This window comes from Cavia porcellus, unplaced genomic scaffold (genome assembly GCF_034190915.1).
Source record: "Cavia porcellus strain 051 isolate PalLab524CR breed Dunkin Hartley unplaced genomic scaffold, mCavPor4.1 scaffold_6, whole genome shotgun sequence".
Lineage (NCBI taxonomy): Eukaryota > Metazoa > Chordata > Mammalia > Rodentia > Caviidae > Cavia > Cavia porcellus.
The window spans coordinates 46,269,924-46,283,234 of record NW_026947489.1 but is presented as its reverse complement, the minus strand read 5'-3'; the positions used below and the strand labels follow the sequence as shown (position 1 = coordinate 46,283,234).

The following is a 13,311-nucleotide window of genomic DNA, read 5'->3' as shown; positions in this document are numbered from 1 at the left end:
TAAATTCATTGAAAAAGACAGGTTTGAGTTAATATTGTTTGGACAATAAAATGTCTGTCTAGTATCCTGAGTAACTAAATATTACAATACCTAAAGTATTAATCATTGTTACTCTATAACCCAGTTTTCTAATTTTTATCTTTAAAATATTTAAAAAGCATACTTGCAAATAACAAATTAACTTTAGTTAGCTTAGGCAGCTAACTAAACTTACTCTATCCCAGTAAGTTATCAGTAAAAATACAGGATTACTAGAATCGCTATGAAGCAGAACCTTGTACCCTAGGAAAGCCAAAAATAGGTAGCTGCCATCTCTGGCCCTGGCCTCAACCATCATGGTCTCAGGTCACCCAGAAGAGAGGTGAAGATTCACTCTGGCAGTAACGGTATCCAATTACAGAGGTGGCAGCAACAATAGACTCATGCCCTATTTTGGCATGCTTTGGTCGTTGTTCAACCAGTTGGTCTCTCTTGGTTTCTATTCCTTTTCCAAACCTAGTTTCCTAAACTTCTCTTTCTCAACATTCAACACAAACTCTTGGTTAGGAAAGGCTATATTTTGGGAAACATCAGAATAGAACCTATCATTTGCAAGCTCAACTACAAATAATCAGTGAAGCTAACATTATAGGTCCCATTTGTTTGGAATTATTTACCATTTTAGAATGTAGTAGGTTCCCCAACTGGGCGTCTTAAGGGAATCTAAGCAGTGGCAGTAATTAATTCGAGGCTCGCTGTCACTTCTATGTGAATCTGAAACAAGTCGGTTAGTGTAGGCTCCTCTAAAAATAAGGAGGTTGGACCAAACTAGGTAGTTTTTAGTTCTTTCCAAACTGCAACATTCTGAGTCTACAGAGCCTTGCTGTTGCTAAATCACTTCAAGAATCAAGTGTCCTTGTTAATATTAGTTAATAAAAGCCAGGCTTGGTGGTACATGACTGCAATCCCAGCATTCAGGAAGCTGAGGCATGATCACCCCCATGAATTCAAGGTCAGCCTGGGCTACATAGTGAGACACTATCTCAAAAAACCAAAGATTAGTTGACAAATACCAAATGTTGGGCTATTTGCCAAACTTAGGCACAGTCTTGGAGAAAGTGAAGTATTAGTGTTTGAATTATCTGAGCCAAAAGATGTAGACAGAAGAAACCCATTATTCACTGTGGAAAAAAGGACACCAACTAGGAAGCTCTCAGTGCCACACAGGCACTGAAACACAAGCTGTATTAGCGATCTTCTGAGACTCTGAAACACTCTTTTTCAAACCACCTGCATTTCACAGGTGTCACCAGGTGTCGTTAGACATTAAACAAGTGCACTGGTAGAAGGGGTGGGAAAAGAGGCTCTCCCTCATTTTCCTAGATACTTAAATTTGTTCTAGAGGGTAAAGAGGAGGCTAAACTGGCTGGTGCACATTAATGCCAGTCACACCAGTTCCTACATGTTGGCCTAAGTAAATCAGTGTCAGGAACTCCTACCGTATAGAACTGGCATAAAAAGATGAGGGATGTTTGGGACCAATCACATCATTCTCTTGTGAACCACAGGTCCTTATGAACGCATCATTCTTGGGGGCCCTGTGCCTTTTCTCATCTGTCTGTGTTGTGTGTGCCATTTCTGCATTTACTCTTCCCATTGAGACCAAAGGACGGGCCCTGCAGGTAAGTAATATGGGACGCTCTTAGCAGTTCTCAACTACAGTATTATCACTTTTTGACCAAAGAAAATGAATTCAGTATGGGCACACTTCTTTTAAGCTTATGCAAATAATTTTAGTGGGTTCCAAAAGAAAAACTCTGGTCTTTCTTGCATCTACTATGAGTAGTACCAGGGTCAAATTATTCCCTGTATCTCCGGTAAGAGTCCAAGGCTAAAATTTAGTGTGGCATCAACTGTGGTCCATTATAGTAGTTACAGGCTTACCACATTTAAAAAAAAAAAAAAAAAAAAAAAAAAAAAAAAAAAAAAAGCCCCAAAAGTACATGCTATGGCAAAATTGTAAGAGAAAGCCTTCCTAGTATTCTGTCCTTACAACTGGATTTGGCAGAAAACATCTAGCTCAGCACTGACCTTCTCCTGCCTTAAGCTTGTGGCTGGTACATGGTAATGTCTGGGGAATAATAACTGAGATTACTGGCTGACTCTGGGCTGTTGCCCAGTCTCCCTGTCCTATTAGTAAGCAGTAGACACAAGAAAGGTGCAACTGCACAAGGAAAAAACAAAACAATACAAAACACAACCAGGTGGCTCATCCAGGTCTCTACCTTTTGTCTTGTTTAATCACATTTTAGGTGACCTGTCATTTAATTATTAGCTTAGGCTTTGTCTAGTTCTTTCTTTGGACATCAGTGAATGCATTAAATCACACCATGAGCTGACTCATAATTCTTTATCACTGAAGATCGAAAGGAAGCATATTCATTTATTCATATACACAAACTAGGGCACAAGGAAGCTGAATAACTTGTGAAAGGTATACTAATATAAGGGTGCTGAGTCTCCTGGTTTTCTATTCTTTTCCAATTTTCTGCAATGTTTTAAGAAGTATTAAAAATAATGCATACAAGAAACAGGGCTCACATGTTAACACGGCTTAGATTTCTAATTCGAGTCGTATCTACCTCTAAAGGACTGGTCCCATTTTTGTTTACTAGGTTTTGGCTCTAGAGTTATGGTGATCCTGTGTATTTTTTTACAGCTCTTTTACTATCATTTTCTTAGAATCCTAAGGTTCAATAGATAAGTACAAGCACACTTGACACACATACCTCAGTGCTGTGAACAATTACCATATGCAGAAGACTCCAACTCACAAATGCGGTTTCTGAGCCTAATTATAGAGTATGTATGATCTTATACAGAAAGTTCACAAGTCAAGGACTGACTGTAAAGTTTCTAAAAATTTTACAAGAATGTGTCAAAAGTTTTTTTTTTAACTTCAGCGACAGATTGTACTCCAGTAATTTTACTGGATAATACAGCCTGGACTAATTTAAGCATAATGTCAATTTGTTAATTTTTCTAAATCTCTGTAATGGACTACAGTAACAAAATTATAGAATTATGATGATTACATTTCTAGGTACACAAAAGTTAGTGATAAATCTCAGTTTCTCAAATTTTGCTAAAGAACCTTTTATTGTTGGGTTCCTAGAGTCAGGTTGGTATGAACACTTTAAAAAGTCTTTAAAAAAGTCTTGACCTATTATTTTTTTTTTTCCTCTTCTAGCAAATTAAATGAAGACCTGAAAAAATGGATCTACCCAGGGAAGATTATTTTCATGGAGCTGTGGCACATTTTTAAAACCTTGATTTTTAATTTCTCTGTGTTATTTAGTAGTTAATAAACATGTATTCAAAAAAGAAAAAAAAAAGATGCACGTGTGAATGCAACTGAGTAGCTATTCACATACTATTACTCAAGAGGGGAGAGCAACATAAACTTTTGTAAGGTAAACTTTAAGAATGAAAAGGTAACAAATGGACACTGTTGCAAGATGGTTTTTCTTCTGTGAGATCAATGAATAACCCTTAAATCCAAGACAAAACATACACTGGTGTCTCTCATGAGATCTGTAGCTAAGAACAAGGCTACTATCAGTAATTTTTTCAAACCCACTAGAATAGTCATCCAGTTCCAATTATAATTAGCTTATTTAAAAAACTTGAGAGATGATTAAATTAGTCCATCTTATATAGAATCATCAAGCTTTGAATAAACTTCCCATACACTTCTTATTTTTACTCTAATATCCTAGTTGGGAGGGGATTTCTGATTATATGATAAAAATTAAACAACGCAGCAAGCCTTCCTGTATCACAAAGTGTCTCCATGCTGTATCCTTCCTACCTGGGGAGGCAAGCTGTGGAAAGACATTTTATCCCTATTGCTGCTCAATGTAGAGGTCTACTAAGTTAAGGACCCCAAGGCTAGCTCACAACCAATGAAATTTTGTGTTACTGAACTATGTATGCAAGAGGTTTATGCCTCTGCTTAGACCCAAACCCTCAAGTTCCTTATACAACATCAAGTTGCACATAACTTAGGGATATTCTCATATATAGACATTTAAGTAATCTCTACTGATAATTACATATAGGATTTGACATTTTTTCCCAAATATTTTTGATCTGCAATTAGTGTAATCTATGGGCGTGCTCATGAATACAGAGGGCCAATTATATTTTAAGCTTTGTAAGCTTTATATGGGCTGTTACAACTAAAACTTTCTTAGCTTTCAAGCATAAAAATAGTCTGAGTTTGTCAAACAAGAAAACATTCTTCAAGTCTAGTTATAAAGTTTTAAACCAAAATGTATTTGATGCAAAGATGCTACGGCTACACTTGTAGAGTTAGCCCAACAACCTACCACAAGCCGTAACTATAAATCCCAAAGCTGAAGTTAGCAGCTGTTTATAATAAAAATCAAATGCTAGTAGCAGTGATCAATGACCAGCCAACCAGTGAGGAAGCCAGTTTTAAAACATCTTCCCAAGAACTGCAGAACTCGGTATCTGGGGATCTCTAGGTCTAAGGAGCTGTACAGTGCTGCCCAGCACTGTCTAGTACCCAGCTTCTGATACATTGGTCTACAGCAAACTATAAACAGAATTTTAGTTGAACACCAAAATTAAACAAATTCTTGATAATTCATGTGGGTTGCTTACCAATACTAGTCATACTTACCAATATTACCAAGTATACTTACCAATATTAGTCATCAGTAGAAAGGAAAATCACTTATCAGAACTTTTCTGGTCTGGTTTTACAGACCACCAAGAGAGAGACAATTCTGGTTAATTCTGTTTCTCTATTACCACGTTTTGCTTTATGTAATCAGACTGAGGTCCAATCTGAATCTATCTCATACATATATAGAAAAGACTATTTTCAAAGCTCTCTAAAGCACTGTCCATAACAGAAAAATTCTTTCTGTACTAGGAATGCCAAAGCTGTTACTTTGGGCTTTCTTCCAATGCATTCTCAATGACTCTCTAAACAGATCAGATCAGATCAGCTCCTAGCAACAGTGTCAAAGTCTGGTGCCTGCAACAGCCCGGTTTTCTTGGAGAAATGCCACTTTTCCAGCCAGTACATTCCCATCCCAAGAGTGGAGTCCTTACCTCTGGCTGATCTGGGGAGTCTGTCCTTAGACCAAAGCAATCACAACTGGGATTTGGTCACTGATAAAGAAAGATTCCTGATTTCCTGGCTCACTTGTCTTGAAGTTAAAGGCATTATTTCAGGGAGAAAGAATTCACAATACCATTTCTGGATACATGGTAGAGGATAGAATAGTCACTTGAAAATGGCCAAGACAGAATTTTGGTAAACGTACTTGTAATAACCATGGATGTGGTTTATTTTGTGCCAGGGATGGAACTCATGACCTTGCACTTATGCTGGGAGCTAAATCCCCAGCCCTTGGATGTGCTTTTTAATGACTTGACTATTTTAAAACTAACTTCAGAATAGAGGGTTATCTGCAACAAAGTAAAATCTACCAAGTACTCAGTAATGATTTTAAGAAATTGTAGTTATAATTTATAACCAAAACCTTCCAAAGTTTAAAGGTGTAATTAACACAGACAAACTTTCCAAATGACTTGAAGAACTCCCAACTTCCTGCATTCCTCTTGCTCCATACAGAGTGGGTTTCAGACAAGCAGAATTTCCCACGGCATCGGCATAATTAGTTTTCTTACCTTCGGGGGTAAAATATCAATTGAAGTTATTTATCACTTTTTTTCCTTCCTGTTTGCCCTTTTTAAAGGTAGGGTCTCACTCTGAAGTGCAGGCTGGCCTCAAACTCAGTGACCCTCCTGCCTCAGCCTCCCAAATGCTGGGATTAGAGTGCACCACCATGCCTGGCTCCCCTGCCTTTTTTTAAACAAAAAAAGCTTAAGGTTGAGGAAATACGTGTAGAATACTAGTCCATTTGCTGATTATGGACTAGTAGCCTCACTGTGCACATACTGTTTCTATTGGCAAAGGAACACACAAAGGCAGAAATGAGAGAAGACTCTAGGTAAAATTCTACTGAAATGATATTTTTCCATTAAAAGTCTGTTGTAAAATACAGTAAAAAGTTCATCCAAGTTGACTTTTATTAAAAAGGAAACACCAAATCCGAATACTCTTGTCTCAGATGGCCCTCAGTCAGCAGAGCCTTCCTGGGGAACCCTGTGACTCTACTGCCAAGTTTCCACTCAGGAACATGAACTACCTGCATGTGAATTATGACTCCGTGAAGTCCATCTAAGACAAAGGTACAGTAAAATGGGTGTGAAGTCATCACTTGTTTAATTTACATGGTACTAAAAATATTTTTAAAAATATACACATGGTAATCCAGAGGAGGAGTTCAGTAAGAAATCAGATGACTGGACTCAAGGTCATGTCCATAATGCTAAAAGCCAATCAGATCACTTGATTTGCTTCATTCACAATGATTACAAGTAAAAAAGAAACCAAGCGAATCATTTTAAACCTAAGTATCTTTCATTCACAGCAAGTTTTGGGAATCACAATTTGGATCAGAGCTCAGAAAAATTTGTTCTTCCTTTCACTGTCTCTTAAAATCAAATTTAAAAAGTTTAACAACTGAAATAGCAGAGGATGTGAAATGCTAATTCATAGATGGAACAACTGGCTATGCACTCAGCCTTTAGACTTTGGAGTTAATCTTTTGAAAGCATTCCTAAGTTACTGCATATCTGTACTATGTGTGGTAAGTAATAAGACCTATGGCCTAGTCTTTAGCTTGGAAAACAAAGTAAAATTATTATGGGAAGAGGACAGTATTTTTTTTCTTCTAGTCCTTTCTTTCTATCCCTCTAGGTAGGATAGCAGGGCCTGTTAACTTAAAGGACAGAAGGATCACATTGCCAGCTGCTCATGTAGATATTTTGCATGCAATATGATATGTCTCAGCCCATTTATTCTACTATAGCCATCTCCGTCACTGACTGTGTCCAGGAGAAAAACTGGCTGTGATATGGTCTACTCATTCTGATGCAGCAGTGGGGTCTTGTGGCTCTGATACTAGGCTCTTGGTCCTAAACTCAGAATGAAGGTTCCCAGCATTTTTGGTCAGAGGTAAACACTGGAGTGTTGCTAAATTTCAGGTCTAGGTTCCCTGAACCACACTGAAGCCCTCCCCACGGAGGAGGTGAGGGTGGGGCTCTCAAGAACGTGTGGTATAGACAGGTTCTTTTCAAAGCTTCTATTAGAATTTAAGGACTGTTTAGTGGCAATCCTCCTGGGCACTTATGTGTTAATAGTCACAGGAGCTGAGACCATGATAAAAAGGCTATAATTTACATTATTATATATGATAACAAAAGATAGTTGTCCACTTCCTTCCTCTCAGCAAAAGATTATGGCAAAATAGAGATGATGTTTTAAAAGTTAATGTAAGACTAAATATAAGCATGACATTTTTGGGTAATTAGTAGAAATTCTTTTTCAGATATATTTAGGAAATTGTATTTTTTTCTTAAGCCCTATCTCCCTTAGTAATAAGTCTTAAAATAACTCACCTGTGTTGCTGTTTTAAATAAGGGCACAAGAAAGGGAGGACTATCAGAAGAGTGGTGTTCTGTGATACCAACATTAAACTTATTAGCAAAGCTCCTCAGCTGCTATGCTAAAAATGCTCACCTAAAACAATTAAAACAGTCTATGTATTGGTAACAAAATTTGTTCAAATAACCTTTGGAAAACAAATGTCAAAGTGAATTTCAAAACAATACAAGTTACATTTTTATGTATTATGTGTTTGGAAATGTGCATAGAAACCATGGAAAGCTTGTGCTAGAAAGTTTCTTTCTGCTTACATCTTATCTTGAGTAGAATGTGAAAATCCTACAAATTACCCAAGGAATATTTTCAAATTGTCTGTTTTAAGAAATAATGACAGGATAAAAGCAAGTCCTCTACATTTAATACATGGGAGACAGTATCACCCAAAATTCTTTAGGGTCAGTTGTATTTTATTTTATCATCCTAAAGAGAAAAATTTCCTCCAAACTTCCCTACATTAATAGTTAGAAGGACAACCCTTTTGACTTGACCGATTCTGTTCTGTTATGTCACATTTGGTTTTACTCTCTTCCAAAAAAGTAATAAGAACTGTGGGAGCAACAAAACCCAAAATGTGTAATTGTCATTGTACAAAAGAGAGGAAAAGAAAGGGCTCTAAACGATATAACTGCATGTATATTTAAGTGTATAAGATAGAGAATGATATTACTGAGTTTTGTTGGATCATTGAACAGAACTGTTTGTAGTCTCACTGTTGGAATGTCCACTTTATAAGCTTTAATTTTGTAACTTGAACAGTTATTTCTAAGATGACAATATGTAATCCGTTAACTAGTGATTTCCTGTTTATTTTTTTCTGTAAATCTGTATAACTTGTACCGTTTCTCTGCTTTTTTTTCTTTTTCTCCTTAAATAAAATTAACAAAAAAAGAAAAAAAAAAAAATAGAAGGACAGCTTTGAGTTTCAGGCCAGCCTGGGCTACAACATGAGTTGAAGGCCAGTCTAAACTACATAGTGAAATCTTATCTCAAAAAGACTTCCCCTACAAAAAAACCAACCAAACAAACAAAAAAACTAAGAAAAACAAAAACCAAAAAAAAGTGAAAATCTACTACTACTATTAATAAAAATAGTAATTGTAGTGTTTTATTAAGAAATATTAATTTTGGCAAACTAAAATTTCATGGGTGTTTTGTCAAACGTTGGATTAGTATGTGGCACAGTAAATCTCTTCTATCTTAACCCAATTTCCTTCTTTAACTGGTCATCTGATCCTAAAAAGACTAAAGGAGTGAAAGGCAGATATGGGTATCAGTTACAATTGCTGGATATGGCCCATTAATATACTTGCCCTACGAAGATGGACTTTTGTATCTCTATCACTGAAAATGAAATTGCCAATTCAGATCAAAGATAAAATGAGGTTCTGATTCTTTAAAAGCTAACCATCCAACCATGAAGTAAATGCTTCAGAAAAAAAATATATTCACTAATAATTCCCCAACTGCCTGTCCCAAATCTTGTAATACATTTTCAATAGAAATTATAAAGACATATGAAAAACACAAAATTAGTCACTTTTAGGGGAACTTATATTTAATGCCCAACAGGGCATTATTTTGAAGAAATCTCATATCAAATACAGTGCCACCCTGCTGTATTTCAAAATTGGGTAGTTCCACTAAAAGCCATACTGCAAAGCTTATTTAAAGGACAATCTACACAAAGAAACAACCACAACAAACAAAACACACAGACGCACATCAAAATCAAACATGTGCTTACTTCCTTCTATTAGGGGAAGAAGTGTAAGAAAATCTACATCTAGAAATGTATGAAACCAGGCCTTGAAAATCAGCTATATCAAACACTTTCATAGAGAAGATAAAACAAAAACAAAAAGCATTTGTTTTCCTGATTTTTCTTTAATACAGTGGCCATTTTCCATCATATACTATTAGGAACCTTCTTAATGGCATCTAATCTATCCTCCTGCTGTTTCACTTGGTAACCCCTCAAACCTAGTTCTAGACTGGGTGATCATTAATGGGTAGTGGCATTAACTTTCTAAAAATGGATTAACGCACACATCCAAACCACTTAAACTTTCAACTGAGAGTTCATAGAAAGTCTATTTCCTTCCTGTGGTAGCTATCATTCCACATTGTGATTTTGACTCCAAGAAGTGGGAAGAACGTCTTTTTTGTTATTGATACTTCTTTCTCCTTTCTTCTACCATCCTTTTTCCCTCCCCCCTTCGTTTTCTTTCTTCCATTCATTTCCTTCTTTTTCACTTTGTCATTCTTTTTAATAAGAGGTTAAAAGAAATAGGTTATTAAAGAAATCAAAGTCTAGTAAACATCAAAAAACAGAAAGCTCACAAACTCTTCTTTATAATGATGTTAAATTACTGACAAACAGAAAGATCTTCAACAGACACAAGCCAGTGGTGCTGTTTTATTTAAGCAACTGGCGTTCCTCGATGCTTTTGAGGCGCTTCTTCCGGGGCTGTACAAAGTCATCATCTGAGTCATCACTACATTTATTATCTTCTGATTCATTCCTGAATTCTACTTTAGGAAACCTTTTTTCTGGATAAAGGTTCTTTAGAAGTTCTTCAAAATAGCTTTCAAGTTTTATACCAGCATTGGCTACTTCAGAATCAGGCTGTTAGGTAAAAAGAAAAATAAAGACCACATTTTAGACAGTCATCAGAAATAATCTTTCAAACTTCTGTTTGCTTTTGAGTCTTGACATTATAAACATCAGTGGGTTGTTGTGGAAAATGCATAGTCATTAACACAAAAATAGCAACATAAAACAAACCATTAGCCAAAGGGTGTGTTGTGGTTAAATGATTGAGAGATGAGAAAATTTAGGAGGAGGATTTTTTTTGATTTATCCTTAATATGTCAAGATAAACAACAAAAAGATAATTTTGGAAGTCCATATTTCAAGAAATAAAGGTAGGACAGGGATGCAGCTCAGCGGCACATCTGTGAGTTCAGTCTCTAGTACCAAAAAAAAAAAAAATAAGAATGACAAAAAATACTTCTAGACCAGAAAAATCTTTTCTAAATTACTGTTACCGATTTTATTTCTACTCCCCATATAATGAAACTTCTAATATAAACATGGCCACAGTCCTCCTCAGTCCCTCTCTCCTACCCTGGTGGACCTGAAACACGGACACGGATCCCTCATAGACATCTCGGTCTACTCATTTGCTGACAGTATGGGTTGGTGTAAGATGAGGTTCACATTGTGGCTGCCCTCCCGCCTCACCTCATTGAATTCGGCACAGTTCTGAAAGATCAATCTGAAATCAGCTACAAAATCTTCAGGCTTTGTATATAAGGAAGAGTCTTCTTGCAGTCTTTTCTTGATGGTTGACAAGTCCATTGGATTTTTAATTATTTTGTAATAATCAGGCACCTTTTAAAATAATTGAGATGTTTTAACAACTAAGTCCTACCTAGTCCTAAATGCCTTTTGTAAGAAGTGATAGGAAAGTTCGGATTGTTCTTACAGCTTTTCTGTATTTTATCACTGGTAAAAAAACCTGTTCAGTAAGGGTGTAGATACATGCCTATAATCCTAGCATTTGGGAGGCTGAGGCAGGAGGACTGCTGTGAGTTTGAGGCCAGCCTGAGCTACATAGTAAATTCAAGGCCAACTTGTAATACACAGTGAGATCTTGTTTCAAAAAACAAAATAAAAAATGATGTAATCATATATTCTCTCCTAACTTTCTTGATTCTCCATCTTGTTATTAAATAAAAATTACTAGAAAAAAAGTATTTTCTAGTAGTATCTGACATTTTTCTTGTATGAATTATAGCAAGTGATAAAAAAGGCTTGTTCACAGGCCTCACAGGCCACAACAACATCTTAGGTAAGTTATAACTTTACTGAGAGTTTCCTCATATTTCAAATGGCAGTGATCCTGGCAACTGTGTACAATTTACATACATATATAGCAGATATGACATATATCAAGAAAATGAAGAGTGTTTTTTTTTTTTTTGGCTACAGTTATTAATACAAATGTAGCTGTAAGCCAAGACCATGAAAACACCTAGTTTATTTTTAAGTGTATACTTGCATTACCTGCTTCTTTTATTGGATTCTTATGCTTCTAGCTCTGACAGAGGAAATGGCATGTGTTTGGCTCTAATGTGTGTCTGTGTGTTTAGAGCATTTTAAATTCTTTTTGGTTTGTTTTTTGAGACAAGGTCTTGCTATGTGTATTCCACCGTGTCCTTGAACTCGTGGCGATTCTCCTGCCTCAGTCTCCTCAGTGCTGGGACGTGTGTGCCACTGCACCAGGCCTATTTGACTTCTTTACTCTGCCTCTTTTGGGTATAAACATTCCCTAGTCTGGAATTATTCATTTCTTACTCTTTTTTTCTACTTGCTCTAAAGCAAGAAGCTGACTGGTATCAGCTGAATGCACATATTTACCAAGTTAGTTTTCTTTTAATCTAGCATTAGTTTTTCAATTTAGTAAGACAAATTCATTGAATTGTTAAAGCAGTTTCAGACATCATAGAATAGAAAGAGAATATATTTTGGGTAGTGAATGCTTTACACAAATATAAGATGACAGTGCATCAAACTCTTATTACAAACTTTTTGGAAGATAATGTTTAACACACATACATCTCCCTTCCTCAGCTTCCTTTCTATGGTAAAGTCCATTTATTAAAGTCTAGACCTGTCTATTAAAATAAATTTAGAAAGTATGGCAAAGTTTTGAAGTTTCCTCCAGAAGCTTAAGAGAGTATGTCTAAACCTTCTGAGTTAAAAACACAGAACTCCTCTGCAAACAGAAGGCAAATTAGATGAGGTTAAACAAATACCTGAGAAATGAACAGAAGTTTGTAGGCAATTCATTAATGTCAAAACATAACTATTTGGGATCCGTGTACTCCATATCAATTAATAAACTTTAAGATCTGGAGTGGTTATTAGGAAGTATTGAAAATGGTCTAGAAACTAGACTCATAAAAATAATTTCCAAAAAACAAACATCCCATGTCCCTCTATGTCAATATGTACAAGAGGACATTAATACTTACAGTTAGAGGGACAGGGTCTTGAAAAGCCAGGCTCATCTCATGGCAGTAAAGAAATAAAAGTAGGCGTTCACACTTCTAAAGGAAAAAAACACAACAGAAGCCGTGGTTTAAGTAAAAATTCCACAGGTCTCAAAGTATAAGAATTAAAACTATATGAATACAAGAAAAATGCTGAATCTTGGGAGTATTTTTGCTTTTCTTCCCACTCATTAACTACGTGCTAGACAATTTAGGATGGATGTGGTATTTGAGAAAGTGCTTATAGCTAATACTATCAGTAGAATACTATCAGTAAAAACTCATCTTAAGCTCTTGACAATCCCTCTCCACTGAGTCTGGATGCTGTAGGAGCAGCCAAGACAGAAAGCCACATGTAGCTCAAAGACCTAGGATAGGGACCGTCCTCAGTGCCCGCTGTGTTACTTTTCTCAGATGGGTTTATCCTGGTAGGCACTGTGTGTAAACCTGCCCTATTTGTGGCTTTGCGGCCTGACATTTTCACACACTTTTCTACTTAATTTAACAGAGGAGGTCCTTTAGCAGTAAACTGCCAACCATGCATCTTTAAATGATAGTGAGATATAAATAAGCCTAGTACCCCTTTGTGAAAAGATGGAATTATTTCCAGAAGAGTAGAAAGAGCATCCTAGACCATTGTGCCACTTCTAAATGAATAATGGAAC

General features: G+C 36.2%; 2 protein-coding genes across 5 annotated transcripts in view; one reads left to right on the top strand and one right to left on the bottom strand.

Annotated features, from left to right (window-relative positions):
- Svopl (SVOP like) overlaps window positions 1–3,457 on the top strand; it is a 59,013-nt gene extending 55,556 nt beyond the window's left edge. For 2 of the 3 annotated variants that reach the window (XM_063250561.1, XM_063250563.1), the window contains 2 exons: window positions 1,548–1,661; window positions 3,230–3,455. In XM_063250561.1, the coding sequence (XP_063106631.1) occupies window positions 1,548–1,661; window positions 3,230–3,241 (126 nt within the window). In that variant the 3' untranslated portion in view covers window positions 3,242–3,455. Of the gene's footprint in view, window positions 1–1,547; window positions 1,662–3,229 lie in introns of all 3 variants that reach the window. The other variant, XM_063250562.1, reaches the window with a different exon arrangement.
- Window positions 3,458–6,085: 2,628 nt separating this feature from the next.
- The window catches only part of Trim24 (tripartite motif containing 24), a 102,363-nt gene continuing 95,137 nt past the window's right edge, over window positions 6,086–13,311 (bottom strand). For both annotated transcript variants that reach the window (XM_063250557.1, XM_063250560.1), the window contains exons 17-19: window positions 12,629–12,703; window positions 10,833–10,982; window positions 6,086–10,214 (exon numbers count right to left, since the gene is read on the bottom strand). In XM_063250557.1, the coding sequence (XP_063106627.1) occupies window positions 10,005–10,214; window positions 10,833–10,982; window positions 12,629–12,703 (435 nt within the window). In that variant the 3' untranslated portion in view covers window positions 6,086–10,004. The remainder of the gene's footprint in view (window positions 10,215–10,832; window positions 10,983–12,628; window positions 12,704–13,311) is intronic.